The sequence below is a fragment of the Pteronotus mesoamericanus genome, unplaced genomic scaffold, assembly GCF_021234165.1.
Source record: "Pteronotus mesoamericanus isolate MK-2021 breed Mesoamerican mustached bat unplaced genomic scaffold, CSHL_Meso_final scaffold_476, whole genome shotgun sequence".
NCBI lineage: Eukaryota > Metazoa > Chordata > Mammalia > Chiroptera > Mormoopidae > Pteronotus > Pteronotus mesoamericanus.
The window spans coordinates 837520-865463 of NW_026555318.1; the positions used below are offsets into that span (position 1 = coordinate 837520).

At 45.5% G+C, this 27944-nt stretch overlaps 1 protein-coding gene across 2 annotated transcripts; it reads left to right on the forward strand.

Moving 5' to 3' along the window:
• Positions 1-38: 38 nt before the first annotated feature.
• On the forward strand, positions 39-27888 carry DNAJC7 (DnaJ heat shock protein family (Hsp40) member C7). 2 transcript variants are annotated; one of them, XM_054593883.1, is made up of 14 exons: positions 39-172; positions 11676-11764; positions 12448-12572; positions 12972-13085; positions 14223-14297; positions 17752-17870; positions 18770-18923; positions 19548-19712; positions 20547-20638; positions 24053-24126; positions 24530-24676; positions 24912-25064; positions 27053-27115; positions 27574-27888. In XM_054593883.1, the coding sequence occupies exons 1-14, from the start codon at positions 96-98 to the stop codon at positions 27609-27611; spliced, it is 1485 nt and encodes a 494-aa protein (XP_054449858.1). In that variant the 5' UTR covers positions 39-95; the 3' UTR covers positions 27612-27888. The 2 variants fall into 2 exon arrangements, with proteins under 2 accessions (XP_054449858.1, XP_054449859.1); XM_054593884.1 differs by lacking the exon at positions 39-172 and adding an exon at positions 4842-4977.
• Positions 27889-27944: the final 56 nt, after the last annotated feature.

The window sequence follows — 27944 nt, forward strand, 5'->3', positions numbered from 1 at the left end:
ACTCTGGGCACAGAGCCGCTGAGCTGCTCGATGCTCCGACCGGAAGTGCTCTTCACCGCCGGCCTCCCACCCGGCTCTCTGGTCTCGGCGGTAAGATGGCGGCTGCCGCGGAGTGCGATGTGGTAATGGCGGCGACTGAGCCGGAGCTGCTAGACGACGAAGGAGCGAAGAGGTAACCAGGTGGCAGGGTAGTGGAAGGGGCGAGCTTCAGCTCCGTGGCTCTGGGTAACCCCTCCCTGCCAGGATGCAGCTCCTAGCTATTGAGGCGATGCCCCGCCCTCCGCGGACCCCCCCCCTTCCCCACGCTTGCGATCCAGTCCGGATGGACCCCCTGGAAGGGGTGCTCTCGGAGGTCGGACCTCCCCTCCTGCTTCCGCCTGGGTGGGGAGCTGAGGCATCACGCCGTTCCCCAGCAAAGAGGAAGGTCATCCCTACGGTGGAGACTTGGTCTCTGAGGGAATTTGAGGTCTGTTGCGGGGTGGGGGAGGTGGCGCGGCGACAGTGACAACTTCCTGATATCGTCCCCGACCCCCGCCTTAACTTCTGTGCATTGTTGTCTATCAGCACTTTGCTTGTCCATAGCCCGTGCTCTCCTCACTCTTTTCTTCATTAATTATACCCCAGCGAGCACTAGTCAGGGTCCGAGGTGATTGTGTGTCTCCATTATTTGACCCGGTCGCCCCCTCCTCCCGGTTACCCCAGGAGTCCAAAATGAGAGAAGGAAGGGTGAGGGGCTTGTTTCATGCTCGTGTACACGTCAGACCTTTTCCCCTCCATTCCCCCTCCCAAGTAATATACTGATTCTTCCCTGGGCTATTATTCCTCCTTAAGTTAAGCAGGAAGGAAGAGGGCTGCTGCTTGGGCGCTGTTTACACTGCTGGGCAGCTGCAGTGGCTCAAGATTGCCAGTCCGGACTAGCCAGGGGAGCTGCTGAGTGAGTGGTTTTCGAGAACACTCTGGATTCTGGCTACTTCAAAGGCAGGTTGTTGAAGTGGGGCTGGAACACAGTTCTGTGTAGTCGTGCTCGTCCTGATACTGAAGCAAAATTAACGAAAGGGTTCTGGAAGTTTAAAGCCCTTTTCTTATCAGCTGCAGCCTAATTGATTACAGTCCTCTCAGTCTCCTTCCCACATAGTTCATAGCTTTATACCCAGCCCGTTCTCTCTTCAGTCTGTAGAATTCAGATGTCGAATTAGTGCATGAGATCTGAAATCGGCATTCGGGGTTTTTTTGCCATTTAAATTGGAAACAAGACGGGTCCCGTGGGGAAGAATGAATAGGTATCAAGCATAAGGGTAGCTCCTGTAGCCAGTGGTCCAGGTTCCTGCCATGTTGGGAGGGACAGACTCGACCAAGTGCAGCAGGCCCCTGGGGTATCCGCCAAGTCAGGATACCAGAGTGTAGGCGGCCTTATGTTGGCCACCGAGTGGCACCAGAATGTTAGCAGCGATTGGACCTCAGTTCAGCAACCCCAGTACTTGAATCCTTGCTAAGAAAGAATTCAGAGCCAAGACTCAAATACAAGTAAAAGTGTATTTAGAGAGTCACAGAGGTAGATGTGAGCCAGCTGAGTTGCGTGGTTCTGGGAACAAGTTACAGAGGCAAAAGGAGGGCACTGGGAGCTTAGGAGAGATAGGCGAGGAAAATGCCCTGGGGGGAAGGGGCGGGGGTGGGGGAGGGAAGGCCTGGGCCTGCTCCGGAGAGAGCTGCTTGGGTCCTCCTCCTCGAGGGAGTTACCTGGAGGTGAGGGAGGATCCCAACAGAGTATTCATCAGCTTTGCAGGCGTGTCCTTTCAGAGTCGGGGTCTCTACTGACTGCGCCAGGGTGCAGTCCTTAGTGCAGCTGGTCCTGATGTCCGCCCTGGCTTCACTTGCCTGGTTTTGTTGCTTATCTGGGCTTGGAGCAGAAACACCACTGAGGCCTAGATATTTTTGATGCAGGTCAGAATCTCATTGTCCTGGGGGCTTAATGCTTACGGGGTATTTTCAGCAGCGAGGGGGACAAACGGTTCCCTGGGGCCAAGGTTCTTGTTTTCCGAGGAGGCACCCAGGGCTTCCCCCCACCCCCACCCGGTGACCTGCTGTACTTGGTCCTTCACCTTTGCCCTGTTTATGTCTGTCTACTGCCTGTTACACTTAGTTTTGAGTTTTCACATTGGTCCTAGTTCTCTCCAGGTATTTAGAATTAAGCATTATCTGCATCCTTAAGGAACTGTAAAATGGGAAATAAAGCTACTTCCAGCAGAGAGCTTAAATTAATTGTAAGGATTAAACTTCATGTGAAGAACTCTGGGGTTCTTTGCACTATAAATAGGGTCTTGGGCTGTATGTCATTTACTCAGTATGTTCTACTCAGTGTAAATATCTGATGTCAAGGTTGCCCCTAATTTGGGTTCCTCTTCAAAACCCCCTATTTAAAGGAAATCCTTTTCCTTAAAAAAAAAAAAAATTACAGCCTTAGGGGATGTTTTATGATAAACTTACAGTAAATGAACCTGAAGATATATTAAGAAACATAAAACTGGTGAACCATGTTTTTGTAATGGGTTACCCAAAAACATGGTATTTAATAGCAGTACAACAAATAAGGGAGGATATTGACTTAATGTTAACTGCCTTATTTCATGGAATTTAAGATGTCATTGGTTGTGAACACACAATACAATGTACAGATGATGTATTTTAGAATTGTACACCTGAAACCTATATAATTTTATTAACTAATGCTACCCCAATAAATTCAATAAAAATTAAAAATAAAATATTTTAAAAAGGTCTCAGTGCTTGAAAAATATACAGTTGTTTCATCTCCCTGTAAGAAAAAATAAAATTTTACTGTAAAGAATGCATTCTTACCAAATAGACTTATAGTTACACATATTTATATAGATCTCTTTTAAACGTAATGAAACATAGATGTTTATTATATATCACTTAGGTGAACAAATCAAAAAGAAAATACAGAAATAAAATAAAAACCACAGTTTGACTTTCTGCCATCCTTAGGAGGGATCTGTTAGTAAGTAAAAGCCTTGTTTATGTATGGTTTTCCAATGCTGAAAGTGGAGTGGGAATTTAGAAGTTTTGGAGGAAGGTTTGCATATTTCATATATGTCGGAATCCTCCTATATGGCCATGGCAGAGGGCAGGGATAGGAACATCCCTTATAACTGCCCTTTGCTATCTGGCTTAGTTTGTCATTTTGCCAAGTTCACATCTCTGGTTACAGTCCTACTACCAGTTCACTTGGGGACGCGAGACGATGGGTCTCTTGTGTTTTTTTGTGAAGTCCCTCAAGGAATGCTTCCCTGCATCTTGGCTTAGGGGTTTCCTGCTGCTGCTGCTAAATTGTCACACGCCCACAGCTGGGGCAAAATGAGAAGTGCTTTCAAGACACTGGACCTCATGGTTACGGTGTTTTAAGTGTCTACCTGTTTTATTTCCATGGCTTGAGTGTCTCTAGAGAGAAAAGAAATGGACTTTATTATTTTTGCCCATCACTCTAACAAAGTTTTTTTCCCCCAAATAAATGGACTTTATTTTTATTTTAGCTGAGAGGCTAAAATAAAAGATGTATTAGTTGGCATGGCAAAATAAATCAGTGTTCTGTACATGATTATTTATTTTTCTTTGCCCACCAGAACAGGTAAAGCAACTTGTAAGCCAGAGGGCTAAATTTCATAGGTTTTACATTTCAGCTGATCTAAAGCCTTACATTTTCCTGGGAAGTTGCTGATTGCTTTACCTAATTTATGAATACCTGTCTGAATGAAGGCTCTGATCACATTTCCTGGGCTGGGAATCAGCTTGGTCTCCAAAGGTCTTTATTATGGTAAAATGGAAGGATTTCAAGTTGTTCATTAATGGAAAAGACACTTCTGTGTCTCCTCACGTACCTGGCATGACTGGACAATGAGGTTTTAAAAAACCAATGGGGGCTGTAGACTGAGGAGCCAGGACATCCTTACCCGATTCCTGGAGCTGATAACTCTTCTCTGTTTTCCTCATGGATACAAGCAAGAACAATTATTTTTAGGTCCTTTTCTAGTACCTAGGCATTGTAAATTCTTCATCAATTTTGCCTTTTACTTCTCTGTGCACACTGTAAGTGGGAAGCACCAAACCCTGAGTCAGTGTTCCCGAGTCTGCTGTAGTTGCTGTTTACTGGGGCTTCTTGGGATACTTTGGAGTTCGTGGGGCTGCCTTTCCCCTCCCCCTTCTTCCTCACCCTGCTTTCAATTCTTAGGCATTTGTCCCCCTAACCTTTCTCTTGAAGTTCCAGGGCAGACAGCTAGACCGTTCAGTAAGCCTGCAGGTTGAATGGGAGTTTATCTTTGACCTTGAACCCAAGTCAGTGGAAAACACTGCTCTCACTTTTATTTTTGTTTTGAGGTCAGAGATGAAGAAATGGGAGATGGGACAAATGAGACATGGTTAAGGAAGGGGTAAACCTAGAAATGCAGAATCCTGAATACCAGCAAATTAATGGAACCCTGATATTAACAAGTGGCAAAATTATTAAATAATCCTACCTGCAGCAGAGGAAGCATCTCTCTGTTCCATGCTCTCTCATTCGGATCCAGATATTAACCAGAGCCAAAGGAAATTGAGAGCTATTTTAATAACAGGTTGGTCCAGTGAGTGGCAGTTGCTCTCCTGTCTAGTCCATTCCAACGACCAGAACTCTGATTGGCTCAAAGCCCAGCTGTATTGTACATTCCAGCCAATCAGGGGTTAGTTTAAGTCATTGAAGCTAGTATTTTAAGTTTTAAAAAGCTGACTGAGTACTGGGCACTTGCCTTTGCTTTCTTTTTCTAGGACTTTAGAAGATTGGAGAACAGTGGTCAGCGGCTGCCTAGGTGCCTTGTGGTCTGATGCAGAGTCCCTCTGAGAGCCCATTTCTCCCTCACTCCACTAATGTTTGCTCCCCTTTCTCCAGTGCTGAGTGATGTGGAAGTTACTTAGAGGTCATTCCAGGTATTCTTTTGAACTGTCTGAATTTCAGCAGTAAGGGCAGAAATCAGAGGGTATGTTATCCCAGTAGTCTTGTTTGTTTTACTGGGTTGACAGTTTTTTTCTCCCTCGGCCAGATCAAAATAGCAGTTTGCTGTGTTTTACTCCGCCATTGGTAGTGGTATGAGTGGCTTGAGAATGATAATATGAGGAGGAATATTTGATTTTCAAAGTCTAAATCTGAGACCTATTGTTTTGGCATGTAACTTAATGTTTCTGTGGGGAGGCCAGACTGTCTGATCAACAATGTGTTAACTGTCTTTTGATTCTAATATTACATGGGGGACGGGGATAGTGAGACATGCAGGACCCTGTCTTATCTTGGAATTTCTGTCCTGAGACGTCTTTCTCAGTTTGCTCTGAGATAGCCAACCACCTGTTGAACTAAGGAATCTGGAGAACTTGGGAAGCAAAATACCAGCTGACAATCCAGATTCCCCACATTGGTGTCCCCCCCCCAAAAAAAAAGCCCTCAGAAAGCAGCCTTTTTCTTAGTACCTCAGTTCTCGATTGTTGCTGGGCGCTAGTATCCTCATGAGGGTGGGAGATGTTGCAGAATGGGGAAGCGAGGGGAAGGAAGTGAGGGGTGCAGGGGCTATGTTATGAAAACAAGCCTTGGGCTAATTCTGAAAAGCCAGTGACTGGTGTCCTCAGAGTGGCTTCAGGGAAGCTGCTTCCTCTGAAGCAGCTTACACCTCTGTGTTCTTTCCCCAGGGGTAATTAAAGGTTAGGTAGATGCCACAGGTTGTGACACCTCCCACTTAAGCAACTAGCATCACTCACAGCTGAAGCATCTGTTTCTTTGCCACTGTCCTGCCTGCCCCGGTGGGATTTCTGTCCAGACCCAGTTGCTTGGTTGCTCCCTTCCCCGCACTGAGTGAGGCGGAGCCAGCTCCCCCGGTGCCTGGTGTCCTCCCCTGGCCCAGCAGTAGGGAGTGCTGCTGTCCTGTGTAGACTGTCTGGGACTCCACAGGGCGCCTCTTAGTCCCTCTGGCTCTGCCTCTCTTCAAGCTTCCCCCCGAATATCTAGACAGAAAGATTTAAACTGATACGTTAATAAGTTTTCTTTGTCTTCTTCCCTCTTTTTTGGGTGAGTGGATAGGGCAGGAGTTTTCATTTTGTTTTTGTGTTTTAAAGTGAAAGCAGAATCTGTGTATTTTATAAGAAATTGGGTAAAGGAAGCTGGGTAGCCCACCTTTACCAACAGGTAACAGTTGGCTAGAGCCCACCCACCCTCTGTTTCCTCTGGACCGATGTGAAGCCTTTATTTGTATTCGGGGAGCAGTACCTTTTGCATTTAGCAAGCTCTCAACCCGTGGAATTGTTCTAAGTCACGTGTGGCTCCTGCCTACCTACTTGAAACTTAGATTGTCGAGTCATCCCTAGATCAGTCAAAAGATCAATAGAATAATATGTATTTGGTAAAACAGATTCAAAGTTAGGCTCCTAGGCTCCTTTTGCTTTCCCCTCTCGGGAAGGTCAGAGAGATTACCACATGAAACAGGCCCTGTGACATGCCTTTGGGGACAAGAGGTCTCAAGCTGTGGGAAGGAGAAAGGAATTTCTCCTCTGACACTGGCCAAGACCCCATGAATTCTGAAGGGTGGAGGACATTTCTAGATCAGCAGGCAACTAGTAAATCTGACTGAATAAAAGGAATGGGTTCAACAATCATAGAGTAAGGGTGACATTTTGGAAGTAGTAAATATAGTAGGAATGCATAAAGGATGTTTGTCTCACTGGCAGTATAAAGTATTATTGTTAGCGGACCGGGGGTAAGAAAAGGAAAGATATTTAAGGTTCTTCTTGCCAATGTAATAGTCTCCAAAATCAAAGGCACCTAAACACTCCTCTGTACTAACAAAAGTTATCATTTTCTCCTGAGTTGTAATTTTAGTCATGCTAGATTTTTATTCTAAGAAAATGAAGGGGAAAAAAAACCAACCAAACTCATTCAAGCTGCTGCATCTGTTTTGATTTAAACTATTATTCATGCCATTGGAAGAGCTGAACGTTATTAAAAATACATTATTCTAGCCAAATACGTTTTTAAAAAGATTTTATTTATTTATATTTAGAGAGAGGAAAGGAGGAGGAAAGAGAGGGAGAGAAACATCAATGTTCAAGAGATAGACCGAGATCAGTTGCCTCTTGTATACCCCCAACCAAGGACCTGGCCTGCAACCCAGGCATGTGCCCTGACTGGGAATTGAGCAGGTGACCTTTTGGTTCACAGGCTGGCACTCAGTCTACTGAGCCACACCAGCCAGGGCTGGCCAAATACTTTAAATAAATAAAAGCAGTGTGATATGTTTTTTGTCATACAAAAATCTAATCAGCATTTCTCAGGTTAAGAATGTTGTGAGGCCATGCTGGTTTTTATTTTTCATGCACTGAGGTAGAATACATCTTAAAATGGTACTCTACGAATGATGAAGCATCTTCTCCCTGTTTTAATAATCTACAAGTGTGTGTTATGTGAAGCAGTTCCAGTGAACCCAACATGTTGCGAATATTTAAAAACTACCACCCAATGAATCCTGCGTTAGTGAAAGCTGATTAACATTGCTGAATAACTCTTTAATTGCCAAAAGATAGACTAGTTCGCCTAAGGCAGAGATCTTGCTTGAGTGTACAGCTTGGGATTATTTAGAAAGAAAATGGAAATTTTTGTAGGGCATCTAATTTGGGGCACATTGCAATGTCAACTGCGGTGTTTTAATGTGTTTTTAATTTAGCTGAGCTGTAAATGTGCAAAGTTGGTGTGTAATCAGTACGCCCAAGTTGTCCATTTGATCACACAGTGATGAACTCTGCTAAGACCTGTGTGAAATGGTTCCCTTGGCAGTGTTTGTTGGCGTAATTAGCATCTGTGATAAATGAGTGATAAATCAGTTGGGAGAGAGAGATTCTACCTGCGTGATCAGAGAGTGTACAGATTTTTAATACACATGTAGTGTAGAAAAGCAGGTTTTCAGAGCTGCGGTTTTCAATTGATGGGAAACACAAAGAAAAGAATTTTTAAGTAGCAAAGCAAATGAAGAGTGAAATGTATCCTCTTTGTCTCTCCCTGTCTGAAGGAAGGCTGGCCCCAGCCCTCCAGCAATGGTCCCGCTGGGCGCGTCCATCCCGTCATACATCCAAAGAGGACAGTTTTGGAAACCTTTCTTCAGTAGCTGTTTTCATAAGAATTTGTTGCTGGCTATTAAAGTGAAAGGACTGGTTTGGTGGAAGTAAAGTCATTCCCAGCTTCTCTTGAAAAATCAGAGACAAACTTTATTCTGCTTAGAATTGACCCAAAGGTTGGGTGGGGAATTGGATAAATTAGTTTTTAGCTTAAAACCTTGAAACTAAGAGGCTCTGGAGGAATAGATGTAGGACTTTAGGAGTTAGGAAACCCATTCTGCCACCATGGGTGCCTCGCTGCTCTTCCTCTGTTGGGGGCCCGTGGCATTATTGCCGTAGCCTCCTCAGAAGGCCATTCTGAGGATCTTCTTTGAAAATCTGAAAAAGTACTAGAGGAAAAGCATGGCTGTTAGCGCTGTGATTGGGTCAGTTACGGCCAAGTGTGCATTTTACTGTGGTTTTGTATTTCAGGGTTTAGTCTGAATTTTATCTTGTGGCCATGGAAGATTATCTGTAGTTGAATTTAGTCCATTTTGGAACTCTTCTCTCTTTTTTTGAGGTGGTCCCGGTGAAGGCAGTTAATTCTCATTCTTTCTTTCTCAGTACTAAAGTGTTTTAGTAGATACGTGTTGTACCTCATTTCACTTGCTTGTCAAATGAATTGACCTTGGCAGTGAGAGGAATGACAGATGCCTCCGCCAGATTGTCTTCAGTTCCAGTGTTAACCAGCTCTTCTCCTCCTTTTCCAGTCCCACGCCTTTGACACCTCATCCTTCAGGCCCTTTGCTGTAAGGGCAACTTGAACAAGCCTCAGCCCCTTCTCAGACTCCCAGGGCAGGACTTGAATGGATACGACCCTGGAATTGTTCCTGATGCAGCCTTGTTCAGCTCTTGCTGCTGCCATGCTGGATTCCAAAGATCCACTCTTTCCTCGGCTGGTCTCTCAGGGTCAGGCCCGTCGGTTAAAGCGTGTCGTGTATTTGGTGGGGAGGTTCGAACTGGAGGAGGGACTCCACTTTGGGCATTGGACCTGAAGGCGAAGAAATAAGCGTTCAGTCTAAAAGCACCAAGTGCCCATTGTTCAGGCAGCTGTTAATCTACCACGTTTCTATGAAAATAAGTCCTTTTCATGAGGCAGTTGTGTGGGAATAGCTAATTCTGGCCTGATGCTGTGCAGTGTGAGGTTAAAAACATGGTAACTTGTCATAACACAATTCTTCTTGTTCTTTCTGCTGTGGGCTGACTCTACATTACTCGCTTTGTTTGCTCTAGAATGGAATCTACTCACCATTTACTAAAATGAAATGCATTTCTTGGGGGAGGCAAAGTCCAGTTCACCAGGTCTTGCATCTTAAAGGAGCCCTGCTCTCTCTGTGACTGTTAGGATGTCATCCAGCTTACTTAAAGCCGTGTTGCGGTTCTGGAGTTGGATGTTATATGTTGGGCTTTTTTGTGTCTCAGTTTAAAGAAATTCATGTTCATCGCCCATGTCTTGTTTCTGGCAGCACAGATTAGGCAGTAGGTAGAGATGAGCGTTGGAGAGGAAGCAAAGCGTGGTACGAAGTGCGAGGCTTTGGCCTTTGGCAGGTGTGGACATCCTGACCTCAGGCCAGCTTTTCACATCTAAGCCTTCATTGTCTCCTTTGAAAAATAGGGTGATGAAGCTCACCTAATAAGAATATCATGTATGGAAAGTACCTGACCTCAGTGATTATTACTAATCTTCCCTAGAAATAAGTCATTCTCTGCAGCTTTACTGGAAGCCAGAGCTGAACTCACTCACCTGCATGGAATTAGCATTTCACAAAAGAAAGGACCCCTTGCAGTAGCTATGCAGATTGTTTTACCTTTGACTAATGAGCTTAATGGTACTGCTGATACAACATTTAGGCAAGAGCTTGGACGCCTTTGGTTTTCCTCAGGGATTTGTGTACCCTTAGCCCCTAGCCAGCTGAAGAGGCGGCTAGGTCCTCTCAAGTGCCATTTGGGGCCGGATGTTTCCTTTGAATTTTCTACTCCCTTTCTTCACAGGAATGACTCAACCTCTGAAATCCTGTGTTGGGGAAGCCCTTTCTTCAGCTCTCTTGGCATGTCTGCATGGAACGGATGGGCTCCTCGTAGTTTCGTGTGGTGCTTCAGCCCACCCCACAGTTCACTCTTCCAGCACGCACGGGCCATTCCCATTCCCCCTGCCCCCCCTTCCGCGGGCCCCTTCCTGTTAGCAGGGCTTGCCGGGGCAGTCGTGGGGAAGAACGGAAGGGGGTCACCTCAGGAGAAGGAGAGCAGCTTTGCCAGTTTGCTTTTTAGCATAAACGCTCAAATAACCACAGATCTCCTCAATGCCAGTGCCCCTCGAACCACGCTGTGAACTCCCATGCCGCCACCGAGGTTAAGAACTGTGCACTTTTGTTTCCACGTCCGGCAGCCCCTTGAACTCAGTTCGCTTTTGCGTAAGTGGAGGACAGGAAAAGAAACAAAGGCTTCCTTGTAACAGAAATGCTCAGCTATTTAGTGATGTTGCAGTGATCGTTTTGGCAAAGAATCATCTTTGTCGCTCAAGTTGGTCAGTAGAGCGATTTGGGGTGTCTGATAGGGTACTAGGGTGTTGTTCCTTTACAACGTTGTTGGTCATGTCTGATTTGGTTTTAGTTCCTTGGTCAGGAGTGTAATTCCCAATGATAAACATTATTCCTTTTGGAAAGTACAGTTTGTCTGATGGCACAGCTTCAAAACAATGTATCTCGGGTTAGGGCAGAAGTTCTGCTATTACCCAAGGGAAGGTAGAGGGGGCAGCAAGGACCCAGAGAGCTGTGATGGGCAGAGGGGACACCAGTGGGGGGGCGGGCACTTCTTAGAGCGTGGCACGGCAGCCTGTACCTCCTGTGTCCCTGTCGTCCAAGTTCTTGGTCTTTGCTGTCATTCAGCTCTGCTTTCCATCTTAAACACCAGTGCTTTCCATCTTAAACTACGCTTTTAACTTCTTTGCCATCTGCTTTTGCTCTGCTTGTCCTTCCAGTGACAAATGCATGAGCCATATTTGTTCAAGAGAATAAATCATTAAAACTCTTAAGGATGTGACCCACTCTACATTGAGAAATCAGTTGCCCCTAATCAAAGTATCTGTAGGCCATTTTTTTTTGTAAGTTTGCTGAAGTGGCGGCAGCTGTGGCACACTGGAAAGGAAGTAAATATATAAAGATTCAGTCTCAGAGAGAGTATCTGAATTTGCCTGTGTAAGGAGAATGACTGCAGGTGGGAGTAGCGAGGCAAGGCGGGGGACACGAGAGAGGTTTTCTTAGTTTAAATGTATCTAAGTGACAAAAAATAGCACCTGAAGACCGTGGATTCTTTCATTAGCACCTCCTTTTGGTCCATCAGCCGGTCGAACGAACAAATCTCTGAATTCCTTCAAGCATCACCCTGACTTTCAGCTCAGTGTGCCAGGGACTCTAGACCAAAGGTTGTTCCCGTGAGGTTGCAGAGGTCATCGCCCAGGTATAGATGGTAACAACATTCTCTTTCTCTCTCCTTTTCAGGAAAGCAGAGTCTTTCAAGGAACAAGGAAATGCATACTATGCCAAGAAAGATTACAATGAAGCTTATAACTATTATACAAAAGCCATAGGTGAGTTGGACCTAGTGCTTATGCTGGAAAATAATTTGTGAAATACTGTTATTAATAGCTCCTCTCTAAGAAGTAGCACATCTTCAGGCTTAATGGCTTCATGAGGGAATTACTTTTTTTAGCCTAAGTGGGTGGTAGTTCTTGTGGTAAATTAAAAGCAGTTCCAGAAATTCTACATGTTATGGCAATAAGAAGCCCAACTAAACGTATTTCAGCCATTGTCAGTTCATTTACTATCTTAGGAGATGGCCTTTTCGGTTACTGTCACAGTAACTACTTCTGTGTTCAATTTGCCAACATATTTTAGTCCCATGCCAGCGTTTTTCCCACCTGACTTGATTTATACTGTCCCACCCCCTGCTGAGCAAACACAAATACATTCTCATATCTTATTACATTAAGCACAGTCCGTTAAGAAGATAAATATGCTGACCCCATTCCCAATGGTAATTAATGCACTTTAAAGCTAAGTATAAATGATTTTTTAACTGACTTTTCTTTTTAAATTGGTTGCACCATTCTGCTGTCCATATGCACAGGTAGTCAAAAATTTGACAATGGCTTTTTAAAGAGAGTGTCATCAGTCATTCCTATTACAGTTTGATGTAGCGCTGAGGGAGATGGCCCACAAACTTTTGAAGCAGGGACGCATTCTAAACCTGGTTCTACATCCTTTCCTGCAGATATGTGTCCTAAAAATGCTAGCTATTACGGGAATCGAGCAGCCACCTTGATGATGCTCGGAAGGTTCCGAGAAGCTCTTGCAGACGCACAGCAGTCAGTGAGGCTGGATGACGGTTTTGTCCGGGTATGTCCTGGGGCCCTTTGCGGGGGACTGAGTTGCTGCAGTTGACTTCCTTTAGCCCAGGGTTTCTCAGTCTCAACACTACGGACATTTTGGGCCAGATCTTTGCTGTGGGGGCTACCCTGTACATTGTAGGATCTTTAGCAGCATCCCTGGTCTTTAAGGTATAAGTAGCACACCCTCCTCCCCACCCCCCCCCGGCCCCCAGCCCAGTTGTAACCGTCAGAAGTGTCTCCAGCGTTGCTAAAGGTCCCATGGAAGGCAGAATCAGCCCTGGCTGAGAACCACTTCTCTGCCCATTTTTATCCCATGTTGGTTTTGTGTGGGTGTTTGTTGCTGTTCTTGATTTCTGTGTGCTTGTCCACTCATGCTCCTTATCTTTCTTTTTTGTGTTTCTTCTAGGGACATCTACGAGAGGGCAAATGCCACCTATCTTTAGGGAGCGCCATGGCAGCATGTCGCAGTTTCCAGAGAGCCCGAGAATTGGATCACAAAAATGCTCAGGCACAGCAAGAGGTGCGGGTCTCGTCTTGTCTGTATTGAAAGAGGCAGTGTGGTATATTTGGGTAAATAGTGAATTGAGAGTCAGAACTGAGATCTAGTCTCACTTCTGCCATCAGCCACATCTGGGTTACTGTAGGCAAGTCTCTCAGTCTCTCTGAGCCTCGGCTTGCTTATCTGTTGAAGGAGTATTGAATATGATTTGCAGCTTTCAAAATCTGTGAAAATTGGAGGGTTTCCAACATGGTGGGGCGCGGCGGTGGAAATAGGCAGATGCATCAAGGAACCGGTTTGAGTGAGGCTAAAGAATTTAGTACATTCAGCCCTGGTTGGTGTGGCTCAGTGAATTGAGCACCAGCCTGTGAACCAATGGGTCACTGGTTTGAATCTCAGTCAGGGCACATGCCTGAGTTGCAGACCAGGTCCCCAGTAGGGGACACGTAAAAGGCAACCACACATTGATGTTTCTCCCCCTCTCTTTCTCCCTCCCCTCTCTCTAAAAATAAATAAAATCTTTAAAAAGAAAATTTAATAAATTCAAATCCTTGTTACATTGGTGGCAGCTGAAACTTGTTCACTTTATCCACGGATGTAATTTAGTGAGAATCTCCAAGCTTTTGCTCAGTCCCTGACAATGCTTTGTTTTTATTTTGTACATAGCCAAGCATGATTCTTGTATTCCTGAGTTTAAGTTCAAACTGAGGGTAAGTTTTGGGCCTTAGCCTTTCTGTTCAGGAGTCTTGGCTGCATTTTTACCAGCTTGATTTGTGAAGTCTGTGGTTCTGATTTTCTTAACCTTTTTAGGCTTTTTTTTTTTTTAAAGAGAATAATTGGTACTTTATTTTATTTTTTTAATGTTTATTCATTTTTAGACAGAGGGGAAGGGAAGGAGAAAGAGTGGGAAAGAAACATCAGTGTGTGGTTGCCCCTCATACACCCCCAGCTGCGGACCTGGCCCGCAACCCAGGCATGTGCCCTGACTGACAATAAAACTGGTGACCCTTTGGTTCGCAGGCCGGCACTCAGTCCACTGAACCACACCAGCCAGGGCTGATTTTCCTAACATAACACATTCATTGGCCTCATTGATTTTTGTGGTTGTTGCACCTACAACTTCATTAAAACTTTCCTTTATCTGATTTTCTGGTGTAGTTAACTAATGCTAATGCAGTCATAGACTGTGAGAAGAAAGCAGAAACGGCTTTCGAGAAGCGGGATTTTCGGCAGGTAAAGTACAACTATGAAGAAATCTCATCTACCCTTTCTCACAAAGTTCTGTGTGTGTGTTGTGTGTGCGTGATAATTAAGAGTAGTCGTATGGTACAGAAAATCTAGAATAGTGTATTTAACCTGACTTTTGATGTTTTCTTTTAAGACTTTATAATTTTTTTAAGAACAGTTTGAGGTTCACAGCAAAATTGAGAAGAGGGTACAGAGAGTACCACATACCCCTGCCCTGACTCACGCATCGCCTCCCCTGCCATCAGCATCCCCCGTGGAAGGCACATTTGTTACAACCAGGTCTTTGGGAATTATGAATAAACGTTCTACAAACATCCACGTATAGATTTTCATGTAGACATTTTTCAGCTCCTTTGGGTAAATACCAAGAAGTGTAATTGCTGGATTGTATGGTGAGAGTATATTTAGTTTTACAAGAATCTGCCAAACTACCTTCCCAGTGGCTGCACCATTTAGGTTCCCACCAGCAGTGACCACGAGTTCCTGTGGCTCCACACCATCACCAGCATTTAAAATTATTTTTTACTAAGTGGTTTGTTTTGTTGTTGTTGTTATATTTAGATTTATGGTAAGAGCAAAATGAATCTATTAGTCAAGTTTATTCCTGCTTTTGATGTAAGATGGTGGCCTAAAGTTTGCTTTTAGGAAAAAAGGAAAAGCCAGTTGGAATTAGATAGGGGTTTGGGTAATCCCCCTCTTTTTGAATAATGAGAGCCAGCTTTAACTCCTGCTTTATGGGAGCTGGAAGGAGCTGGAAATCAGAACTAGAGAGAGGCCCTTTTTACATTTTGAACAGTGTTGGTAACCTGTCATCTCTGCGTTTTTGACATTGGGCTTTTCTACAGAAGCACGCCAGTGTCCTTCATGGAGCTGTGTGACAGTTCATGGGAATTGAAACCCCAAAGGGGTTGACAAATCTGAAACATGGGAAAGGTATATAAGTTCTAGGTATCTTTTTAGGTCTTGTGGTTATGCTTCATCTGTATAACAATTCCTAACTCCCTTCTTTAGATGGTACTCAAAAGTAGCTTTCACTGGAGTTTCAAAAGGGGAAATAAATGTTCCCCAAAAAGGCTAAAAACCACTGCTCAGAATTGATTTTTAGGACTAAGAAGAAGCTTGTGAGTACCACCCAAGGAAAGGAGTTGTCACTTCATAGGTAGGAATTTGCTTGGTGCTTTCTGCAGCAAATACTCAATAAATGTTTAATAACAGGGTACAGTTAAGAATTATTCTAAGAAATGTGTGTGAATGACCCATGGACGTGGACAACAGGGCGGGGATTGACTGGGAGCCGGGGGGAGGGGTAGACTAGGTAGAGGAGAGCAAAGGCGGGGAAATTGGGACAGCTGTAGTAGAACGACGATAATTTTTTTTTTTTTAATTTTAAAAAAGAATTATTCTGAAATTACACGCTCGTAAGGTCTTCTATCGAGCAGTCTCTCTGGGTAGCTCATGGAGAGCCCCAGCATTAGCGCATTAGCACCCGTGTTCTGTCCATTGGTTTTAATAACCACAGAGTCCCTGTAGTGTGATTCGTAAGGTTTCGTTTGGTTGGTTTTGTTTGTGTATATTTGGAAAGTGATTCTGCCTCTTGTCATGTTTTCTGAGGTTTACATAGGCAAAAGCTTTGTCTTGAAAGGCCGTCTTTGGGTTTCTTTTCTCTCTTGCTCACTCTGGAACCAGAATCCCCAGTTTGTGACAGAATTCTGTTTGTGACATCCCAGCCCCCCCACTGTAGCTCATGGTGATGTCATAAATGAAGAATTATGATCCTGGCTGGGGAAACAGATGAAGTTGGAAGAAACAAAGATCTTCTTTGCTTGCAGCTGTCCATAGCCGTGGGGAGGTGGGGGTGGGAAGGGAAGCGCTGAGCCTCTGACACTCCGCACGATGACCGCACCATCGCCGTCCAGAACACTGTGACAGCGGCAGGGTGTGGCTGCGGAGACTTTGACTGAGTGCTCCCCCCTCCCCCGCATTCTTTTTCCATATGAGGGGGGGAAATTAGCCCCATGACTCCACCCTGTGTAATTCCTGAATTTTCACAGTGTTCTTAGAACTTCCAGGACAGTAACCTGTGCCATTGAAGGAGAGGTGTCCCTACCACTGTGGTGTTAATACTGCAGAAAGTCTCCCCAGTGGAACAGCTCATGGTGTTTACCTACTTCTCCAGATTTTTAAATTTAATTTTCAGAGGGGTGCTTTTTGTAGTTCAAAAGCTAGAAAGTGTAAGCATTTTTTTTTTCTTTTAATGAAAAGTAATATGCTGAACATAGCTCTGTACCTTTATTTCATTCAATAGACCTTGAAAGTCTTTCTGTATTAGTGCCTGGAGATTAGATCTTTGTTCTATGTTACAGCCACACCGTATTCCATTATATGAAGGTCTACATTATCTGACCGGTCTCCTGTTCATGGAATTTGAGTTATTTCTGAGTTTCCAGACTTACTCTCTTCTTGATCCCTGTGGCTAGACTCTTAGAGGGAATAGATGTCCCTTAAGTCCATATTTCTCTTTTGGGTCAATTAATCTTGGAGGAGAATGTGATTTAGCAAGGATCTTCCAGGAATAGCAGGAAACCAAAAATGAAAGCTCAGAGAACAAACTTCTGAAAAGAAAAAATGGAAATATATGGAGAACCTTTATGAAGCTGAGTGGACCAATCCCAGCTGTATGTGTGTGAAAGAGATACTTGGCTTTTGTTTTATATAGCACCGTATTGGATATAGTGATCTCATATGGTCTGTTTAGGACCGTTTAAAGTGAACCGTTCTATTGGTATGGTTCTGTGCTAAAGTAAAATTGGAAGAGTGGCCACGAGGATACTTTAAGGTGGGAGGCACATGGCGCAGGAGACAGAGAACTGAGCAGTTTCAGTAACACAGGGAGCAGTGATTCCATGCCAGGTTATTATTCTTGGTGCTTCTTGTCTTACTATGCTAAGCACAGTTAACTGTGCGAAGAAACAACTAACAGTTTCTACACTAGATGAATGTGTTTTGATCATAGTCGTGGATATGATTTACTGTGGAGGCAGCTTAGCATGGTGATTGAGGTTATAGGCTCTGTAGTCTTAGTGTCTAAGATTGAATCCTGTTGCTGTTGCTTGCTAGCTTTGGTGACCTTGAACAAGTTATGTAATCCCTATGCTTCAGTATCCTCGTCAGTAAAATAAGAGTAATAACATTACCTACTTTATAAAATTGTGTGAGCATCAAATGAGTTAATACATAAAATACTGGTAAATGCTCTCTTCATTATTATCTGGATGAACTGCTCTCCTCATTTCAGTGGCTTAGTCAAATGAATTAGGTAGGTATGTTCTTACGTTCTGATACTACTCTCCTTTGAATCTATTATCTGTGACCAAACTAAAATAAATACGTTTCTGGAGTGCAGGATGAAGAGCCCTACTCGTTTTCTTCTTCCCCGTAGGTAGTTTTCTACATGGATCAAGCCCTCCAGTTTGCCCCTGCTTGCCATCGCTTCAAAATCCTCAAAGCGGAATGTTTAGCAATGCTGGGTCGTTATCCAGAAGCACAGTCTGTGGCCAGGTAGGAAGTCAGGCCCACTCTGCATTGGAAAATCAGATCCCGCTGGGTGGCTGCTGTCTGGTAGCTCTCTGGCAGTGGCTACCACGTGTCCCACAGGTGACCAGTTAGGGCTGACCAGACCTTCCTGGGACTGATAGGCAAAGATTAGGCTAAATATGAAAACCCATAGGGAATTTGGGAATGTAGTAGGCACTTCAGCCGTATGTGAAAAAACAGATGTTAAGTTTGTTTGGTTTTGTTTTTTAAAATGTCCTTTTCTGTCTACTCCAGAGGTTTACAAAGTCTGTAAAGTGCCTTATAGTAAATGTCTTACTTTTTTTTTTTTTTAATTTCATTTGTTTTTAGAGAGAGGGGAAGACAGGGAGAGAAGCGTCAGCATGTGAGAGAAACATATGTTGGTTGCCTCTCTCATACCCCCAGCCCCACAATCCAAGCATATTTACCGACCAGGAATGGAACTGGTGGCCTTTCGGTTTGGGAGACAGTGCCCAACCCACCGAGCCGCATCAGCCAGGGCAAATATCTTAAGTTTTGCAGGCTGGGTGGTTTCAGTTGCATCTGTTCAACTGCCATTGTAGTGCAAAATTCACCTTAGGGAATAGGTAAACAAATGATGTGGCTTGTTTTCAATCAAATTCTGCATACAAAAACTGGTGATAGACAAAATTTGGCCCTATGGGCTATAGTCTGCCAACCTGTTCTAATAAAGATTGTGAGGCATTAGAACTGTATAAAGGTAAGTGTAGGTGGTTTGGGAAAAATTCTTGGGAATCTGTCTGCCTTTGGATAGACACATGGTAGAGCAAAAATAAAAACAAAAACAAAACCCCCCACAAATGATAGTAATGGTGGGGAGATCCAAACCACAGCTAAATGTGCCTTCTTTCTGCCTATTGCAGTGACATTTTACGAATGGACTCCACCAACGCAGATGCTCTGTATGTACGAGGTCTTTGCCTTTATTATGAAGGTTGTATTGAGAAGGCGGTTCAGTTTTTTGTGCAGGCTCTCCGGATGGCTCCTGACCACGAGAAGGCCTGTGTTGCTTGCAGAGTAAGTTCTAGGAACCAGATCTGCGTGGGAAAAGAAAGCCTCCTTTTTGAGCCTTAAAGAGAGCTGGAATGGAAGGCTTTAGAATCACAGCAATGTGGTGGCTCCTCTCTCCGCCTTGCCAGGATGCTTGGTCCTTTTAGTAGAAATGGTTTCAGGGGAGCATTTGAGATCTTGTTCCCCAGCAAATGTTGTCAGTTTGACTCAAATACACTCTTAGGAAATTTCTAAATATAAAAAAAAAAACCCAACAAAAAACAGATTTTTAGACTCCTAGATTTAACCCAAAGGTAAATGTGATTAGATAGGTCAGAACCTTCTAATGTCTGAGTGCTTTTTTTCTTTGTTCTTCCCTCAATGAAGAAAAGGTAATGCTTGTTCTGGGGAGTGGAGGGAAACCCTGGGAAACACAGGCCTCCTTGGTATTTTTCTGTAAATTTGGTTTTTTCTAATCACTCTGTAGAAAAGCGCAGGGAAGAATAAATAGCCCAAGGGGTGGGGTGGAATGGGATTGGGGTCTGTATGAGGCTAAACTACGAGGACCAAGAAATGGAAAATAGACTCTGGCCTCTACAGTGGTCCAAGGCTTTCTGAATGTGCACTGACCTCCCCTGCTTTTCTCTGTAGAATGCCAAAGCCCTGAAAGCAAAGAAAGAAGACGGGAATAAAGCCTTTAAAGAAGGAAATTACAAGCTAGCATATGAACTGTACACAGAAGCCCTGGGGATAGACCCCAACAATATAAAAACAAATGCTAAACTCTACTGTAATCGGGGTACGGTTAATTCCAAGGTAAGCACTTGGTCTGGGTCTTGGGGCCTATGGAGATATTTTTAAGGGACGTCGAAAAGGTCTTGGGAAATCTGTCCAATGCGGGGAAACCAGAGGACTGGAGAAACAGTTGTTTTATTGGTGTCTCAGCTTATTAGGAACTTCCGTCTGAGAGGCAAACTTTTATCTTTTCTCTAGAACTTAGGGGCACTTGGGGGATGATTTTGAAGGTTAATCCCACCTGTTCTTTCTCAAGGTCTTTTTTTTCCCCAGAGAATGCCGAGAGCTTTGGGATAATTTCTTAAGCAACTATTACTGCTTCTTTTTGCCCAAGCAGGCGATTCTTTTTTAGGAGTGGTTTGGAGGGAGTGAGAGTAGGGGTTAGGCTTCGGTGTTTTTCCTTAGCACGGCTGGTGGTCACCATGCTCAGCCAGAAATGGCCTGCGCGCTCCTGTGGTCCCCCTGCCACCCCAGGAAACAGGAGCAGGCTCCTCGCACACTTCCAGTGGTTAAAAACCCCAGTAATTCTGACCCCTCTAGCTGGTCTCTGGAAGAATGGCGAGCAGGAGCCACCCTTGCTCTTCCCACGTCGTGGCTGGGCACTGACCTGGGATGGCAGGAGTGATTTTATCTTTCAGATAGGTGTGCCTGGCTTCCATTACTTAAAAAAAAAAAGAAACCAACTTTGAATTTGCTGTCCTTAGCCCACTGAGATACAGGCTTTCCCAGTGACCGAGAACTAGTGTGGCAGGAACCAGCATGACTGGCCCTCTCGGAATCCCAGAGCCGTGCTCACAGCTGCGGGGCCCCTCAGTCACTGCCGTGTGAAGTATGACTGCTCTCTCTCTCCTGAAGCTTAGGAAACTAGATGATGCAATAGAAGACTGCACAAATGCAGTGAAGCTCGATGACACTTACATAAAAGCCTACTTGAGAAGAGCCCAGTGGTGAGTGCCTCTGCCGGCTGGGGGGAAGGGGGCGTCGCCGCTGGCCCGCCAGGGGATGTGCATTATGGACGATGAAGCAGACCTGGGGATGTTGTGAGGTCATTTGGTCCTTCCCCCTGCCTCTAGGTGGGATTGTTCCAGCCCTAGACTATCTTTATAGACCTCCAGCGGAGGAGATTGCACAAGCTCCCTCAGTCTCCCATGCCTGTGTCTTACGCCCCTCACGGTCAGTAAGTTTCCTCTGATGCCTGACCCAAATACCTTTTGTTAAAGTTTAAATCCATTTCCTTTGGAGATTGTTTGCGTTGTACACTTTTGCTCTAACTTGGCACAGTGCTTGGCACAAAGTAAGTGTTCAGTCAATAAATGTTTTGTTGAATGAATGTATGGTGCTTGGAAGAAGAAGGGTCTTGGAGACAGTTGAGAGTCTTGCGTAGCCTGTTTGTTCTGGGTTTAGGGAAGACAGCCTTAAAGTTAGAAGGGATTTACTCAGCTCCCCCTCCCAGCAGCATGAGGAATCCCCTTTGGAAATAACTGTCGACTAGCTGGTTTCTGAGCCAGGAGGATATGCCTGCCTCTAGTGCCCAGACTTGCTTTCAGAGTTGGGGCGCTCCCCAGCCTACTCGTTCATCTCACTCTCAGACCCATCAGAGCCTTCTCCATGCAGGAACATTAGCAAAGAGCTAGGAGACACCCCTCTCAAATATCTGTCTTGTCTCAGATTCCTTCCCAGACAGAGAAAAACCTCCCATCTTTAAAGTCTCTTAGTGGGCAGTTCTCGTCATGGTACATGGATCCTCCATGCCTGTTCCCTTCCTCATTACAAAGTGTCACACCTAAAGGACAGGCGCTGTACTAGTGCCTGACGAGGCCACAGTTCTTCAAGTGCCCAGGTCTCACCGGTGGTGCAGGATATGGCCTACCTCCTGTTTAGTTTCCCTAAAATTAGCCACATTTTTGAAGAATAGGAAAACTGCTACTGTGTGTGGTAGGGGTTTTGTTTGTTGTTGTGATTTTCTAGGTGTTTGACTAAGTGTCAAACAGAAACACACAGAATTATAGATTCCGTGAGACCAACTGCCAGTTTCCCACCTTTACAAACCACTGGCAGAGAAATGTGGAAGCTTTGGAAGACAAGAGTACCCTTTGACCCAGCTAAAGACTTAACAGATGCAAAATCCTATGTACATGTTTACTATGGTTTTATCTATAATAATAGCAAAAAAGGAGAATCACCTATATGCCTAGAGAAATGGTACTATATTAAATTTAGAATACTCTGCAATGGCAGAAGAACAGAACACCTTTTTTTTTCTTTTTTAATTGATTTTCGTGAAGGGAGGGGGGAGAAAGGGAGAAACATCCATTTGTTTTTCTACTTAGTTATGCATTCATTGGTTGATTGTTGTGTGTGCCCTGGCTGGGGATCGAACCCTCAATCTTGGTGCATCAGGACAACATTCTAACCAACTGAGCTACCTGGTCAGGGCCAGAACATGTTTGATTTGTTAGGAGGAGGATGGGAGGGAAGATTATTTTTTCCATACGTGTACAATAAATAAAAATCAGGAGTTGCTTCGATCAGACATCTCCTTATCTTTGTGGTAGAGATAGAACTGTCTTCTGAGTGGCTCTGCCTTTGAGACCCCACCACGGGGGACAGCATTCACCACTTGGCACAGTGGGCTGAGAGCGTGGCAGCAGTCGCCCCCAGCAGCTGCGATTAATGAGGCGAATGGGAGGTATACCTCAGCCCGGGGCCTCGCCAGGGGCCTGGTGCCCCCGTCGGCTTCAGCTTTCCCCTAAAGTTGGGGAGATGTCAGATCTTTGCTATATCTCCCATCACGACCTGGAGTTTCCTGTTTTCCCTAAGGCACTACTTACTTTTCTACTTTTTCTTCAACTTTAGAAAAAAATTTTAATGTAAGAATGTCCTAGAATTTTATTTTCTTTTTAATCCTCAACCGGGGACACTCTTTTTCCTTGCTTTTTAGAGAGGGAGGAAGGGAGAAAAAGAAACATGAATGTGAGAGAGAAGCGTTGATTGGTTACCTCCCACACACGCCTAGGCTGGGGATTGTGCACCTGGATCAGCCCTAACGTAGGCCTGCGCCCCAGCTGGCAACCAAACCCACAAACTTTGGCTTCAGGATGACGCCCCAACCAACTGAGCCACACCTGCCAGGGCTGGCCTAGAACTTTTTTAAAAGTGTGAAGTAAAAATGAAAATCACTAATATAAGCTTATTGAACATATTGCATATGGGCCTGTCTGCTTGTTTATTCGATCATTCTATACCCAGGGATGTCAGTTAGCACTTTTCCTCTACTTCTGTTCATATTGTACTTCATCCTATAAATGGGTTCTCTGAGCCCCTAATAGCACTTGTGCCCTGTGTCCGAAGGACATGGGTTTGTCACCTTTTTAAAGGCATAAATCAAAATGTTGACAGAGTCAGAGATGCCGCGGGCGCTGGGCTCCTCTTCGGACAGCCGCGTGAGGAACTCTGCCTGCCTCTGCCCTGGCCTCCAGGCCTGGCGGGGCCCTGTGGTGCTCGGGAGGATGGGCGGGGTGGGAGCACCGCGGCGAATCGGATCTCTGTTGTGCAGCAGCCGGCCACGCTGCATGGTCACCCCCGCTCCTGGCGGGTGGTGTCTGTCTCTCGAACTGCCAATCTCTATCACCAGCAGGCCAGCCATGGTGCCAGGGATCTTATCAGGACACGAAAGATGCCCCTTTGCTTCTGTGGAAGAAGCACTTAAAAGGTCTGGCAGTCAGCCTGTCAAGCTAGAGTCCTCCCATCCGGGGCCAGGGCCCCTCCTTTCTTCTGCGCCATCGAAATGGAAGCAAGCCTGTTGAGTTCAGAGGTCCTTTTCTGTCTCGCCAACGTTTCTCAGGTTGATTGGTCTTAATGGAAGCATTTGCCAGCAGCCACTTACGCCCTGATCTTTCTACTGGCTCACTAATCCCACTTCTCCCCTGGATTGAAGCTGGCCCTGCATGTTAATGGCGCTCTAGGTTTCAAAGTTTTTCCATGTCCCTTTATCTCACTTGATAATTTTTCTCATATGTTTCAATCCCAAGTAATCAGGTCGGTGCTTTCACATGGCCTTTCCTAAGGCCAGCAGATGCCTCTTGGTGGCTCTGTGAAATCAGAACCATCTCCTCTCGGTTGCTTCCTGCTCAGAGCAGAATATCACTTTGCTGATTGGGTGCAAGTGGCATGAGATCTATCTCTTTTTCTCTCGAGAGAGCGGTAGTTCATTTTTTCACAGCTAGCAGGACGACTCCTGTTTTGCGAAGCATCTCAACCAGAAATCTGTGTCTCTTGCTTGAGCCATGCCTCTTCCTCTGGGGTGATACTGAAAGTCATTGGAATTTATGTCGCTGTCCTGCCCTGTATTTCCTTCTCAGTTACATGGACAAGGAACAGTATGAAGAAGCAGTGCGGGACTATGAAAAAGTGTATCAGACGGAGAAAACAAAAGGTAAAGACATTTGGGAGCATGTTTCTCAGGGAGCTGTGTGGTCTTACTTGTAGGCCCTGAAGCTGGCCACAGGAGTAATTTGATTTGGGGATCAGGCTTGTAGCTGGAGCTTATTTGATCATTGGCCAGGAAGAAATGAACAGAAACCCTGGGTGCAGGATGAGGCGTGTATTTCCTGGTCCCAAGTCCTCCTGTCACTTTCGCTTCCTTTTCTGTGTGATGAGACTGATGTGAGGAACCCTAAATATGAGCAGATTTTTAAAAATCTCTGGTGGGGGCGGGGGAAACAGCATAAAAGCCCCTGCTACAGTTACGGAGGCTTCTGACTCCAGGGCACCCGGGCTGGGACTTGGTAAGGAGGCCATAATTGGATTTGTCCCTGATGCTAGATGTCTCCCTCTAGAACACAAACAGCTCCTTAAAAATGCACAGCTGGAACTGAAGAAGAGTAAGAGGAAAGATTACTACAAGATTTTGGGAGTGGACAAGAATGCCTCTGAGGATGAGATCAAGAAAGCTTACCGGAAACGGGCCTTGATGCACCACCCAGGTAGAGCGGAGGGCGGGCCAGACTTTGTGGGAAGAGCGGGCCAGGTGGGCCCACCCCCAGACTCAGTCCAGAATGAATGCCTCCGAGAGGCTCCTCACTGGGAGGAGGTGGCACTACTGAGGTGGTGCCCTCCACATTTTGGGAAGTACCAAACTCTCAAGTCAGACGTAAAGTGGTCTTAAACTTTTTTTCTTGAGACTCCAAGACAAGGAGTTCCCTGTACTCCTTCCTTTAGATCGGCACAGTGGAGCCAGTGCCGAAGTTCAGAAGGAGGAGGAGAAAAAGTTCAAGGAAGTTGGAGAAGCTTTCACCATCCTCTCCGACCCTAAGAAAAAGACTCGTTACGACAGTGGACAGGACCTGGATGAGGAGGGCATGAATATGGGTGGTGAGTTGGTTAGGGCAGCTTGGGATGAATCTGACAGCTGTAGAACTGTAAAATTTTGCTAACGACACTCCAGAGGGGGAGCCTATGGAATGAGCCAGTGACGTGCAGTGATTTATAAAGCGCACCCTTAATGAAGCCCTGTGATGTGTGAGACGCCATGTTGGGTGCTTGAAATAACAAAGGTGAATCAAACAGGTTCCCTGACCTCTAGGAACCCAGTCTAAGAGTTTGCACACTTTGGTCCACAGACCACATCTAAACGCCTGATCTAATAGACGTGGAATCCAATGAACGAAGTCAAGTGTAGCAGGTGCCCTGGGTGCAAAATGGGCACCAAGGAGTAAGCAAGAGCAAGGGAAGACATGGAAGTACAGAAAAGCAAAATACCCTTGGGAGCTGCAGGGGGCCCTGTAGGAGGAGAGGGTGCTCAGGGCACGCGACGAGAAGAGTGCAGGCAGAAAGTAGCCAGAGCGCACCTTAGAAGGCCTTAGGGGCTGGAGGAAGGAGTGCGGGCTAGAAGTTCTTTTGTCCCCCACTGCAGATTGTATGCTGGTACTGACGTGCGTGATAGATTCCTGTAAGCCCTCACAGATACTAATTTCCCCAAAAGACTTAGCATGATGTAAAGTGCAGCTGTCAGCATCATTGCCCACTGTGAGCTCGGTCAGAGATAAGAGAGGCTTTGAACTGTGCTCACTTCTCAGCCCGCTGTCTCTAATGCCAACAACCCTTTCTCCTCCACTAAGAAAACCTGTTGGAATTTAAAATAAGTTGATGACAATATAATCCTGACCTGGTCTCCAGTTCAGAGAAGACGAGAATATTTTTTTAAAACCTAGGTTTACCAGTAGTAAATAAACATTGATCTGCCCAGCAGTTGAGAAGAACAATAATCCATCAAAAGCTATTGAAGTGTTTTAAGTAGGGGGGCAGTGGGCCAGATTTAGGCTCTAGAAGAACATTTGTGATGGCAGCGAAGAGCGGTGGTTTGGGAGGAGGTGAGGACGCCAATGGAAGGAAGACACAGTAGACAGGAAAGGACTGGAGGACTCTGCTGGAGCTGGTTGCTGGATGTGTTGGGAAAAGGAAAGAACTGAGTTGAGAGTGGCTTCGGCACAGCAGGCTTGGCCATTCATGGAGTGAGGGGGCCCAGGGAGGCCCACAGATGGGCTGGCAAAGAGGACTTCACTCTCGGACACAGTGTGCCTATGGGATCCCCTGACGGCGATAAATCTTTCTGCGGCCTAGGCGGTCAAGCAGGGGTTGGTGACTTAAGACCTGCTGTGGCCTAATGACAAGGGCACAGTGCTGAAATCAGACAGAAGCTGGAATTTTTGGTTATTTTGCTTTTACTGTTCACATGATCTTGGGTAAATTATTTGAACCCCCTACTTATGTTTCATTGAGTATAAATTCGTAATAATATCCTGACAAACTGTTAGTGGGATCGAACGGTACCATGTACGCAAAGTACCTGGAGCCATGATGAGCACCTAGTAGGTGCTTTAAAAAAAACTACATGTCTTCTGGCATACAGTTTAGATAGCATAGAATCAAGCAGATACAATAAATCATAGGACTTACTATTTATTCTTGGTAGTATGTAAGTGATAAAGTTGAGCTTTTTCAGTAGCAGCCCCAGCATTACAAGGAGACAGTGTGGGGAAAGCCTGTTTCAGCAAGTGCAGTTGGCATTCCCGGCTGTGGAGAAGAGGGGCCAGCAACGCGAGTTAAGGCAGAGAACACTCTCCTTTGGGACCGTACTTGGGAAGAGGAGGGAATGTAGTCCAGGACTGGGATCGAGCGGTGGCGACTTGCGTAGGGCGGGGCACATTTGCTCGCCTCTAGACTGGTGTTTGGGAAAGAGGGAAGCGGTAACTATTTGGAAAAGCTTTGGAGACCCATTCTCAGTGTCATGATAAGTTCTTCTTCAAACACTTTTACTTTTTTCACTTTCTTGTTCTTTCCATTTCTCCCTTGCTCCACAGATTTTGATGCAAACAATATCTTCAAGGCATTCTTCGGGGGGCCTGGGGGCTTCAGCTTCGAAGGTGAGTGCACCTGGTATTCTCGGGAGTTCCCAGATCACAAGCTGACACAGTGGCTCCCTAGTTAGCGCTTTTGAGAGTCTGTGCTGGGGGGTGCTGTGCAGAAGCAGCCAAATTCTCATCTAGCAGGGCCTCTGCCAACCCAGGCGTGGCTGAGGATGGCAGAAGGGAGCTTCCTGGGCATACCTTGTCTTGGGACCATTAGCGCCCCACCTCCACTGGGTCAGGGTGCCGTGGCTAAGCTGCCTGGTACCAAGGCTTGTGCGCATGAGGAAAGATACTAAAAGCTACACACATGCAACATGCTGGTGTGCTCCCTCACACCCAGGGGCCCAGGTGGTTTGATACCGTTAGAGCTTTTTCTGACTCTGAAGCAGCCCTTGGAGACTTTACCATAATCAGAGCGGTGATCTTTCCTAGAAAACCCAGAGTCCACTAACACGCCCTTCTTTCCCCTACAGCATCTGGTCCAGGGAATTTCTTTTTTCAATTTGGCTAATGAAAGGCAACCATCCAGAACCCAGAAAATGCAGACTTGCTCAATTTAACCTTGAATGTGGACACAATTCACCACCTCCATCATGTCTCCATGTACTTAGAGCAGTTTCGTTTTCTCAGTTGGATGCCCTGTGTCTGTGAGTGGGTGAAGGAAAGGGAGCCAGCGCCGAAGACTGCGGGTAGGGGAGGGAGGCGGGGGGTGGACAGGGAAGCAGCTTGTGAATTTTTGTTTTACTGTTTAACTTTATTAAAAAAGGAAAAAAATTAAGAGAATAAAATGTTTTGACCCTTTCTGGCACTTGGCTCTGGCAGCTGCTTTGTCGGTGGGCCAGAG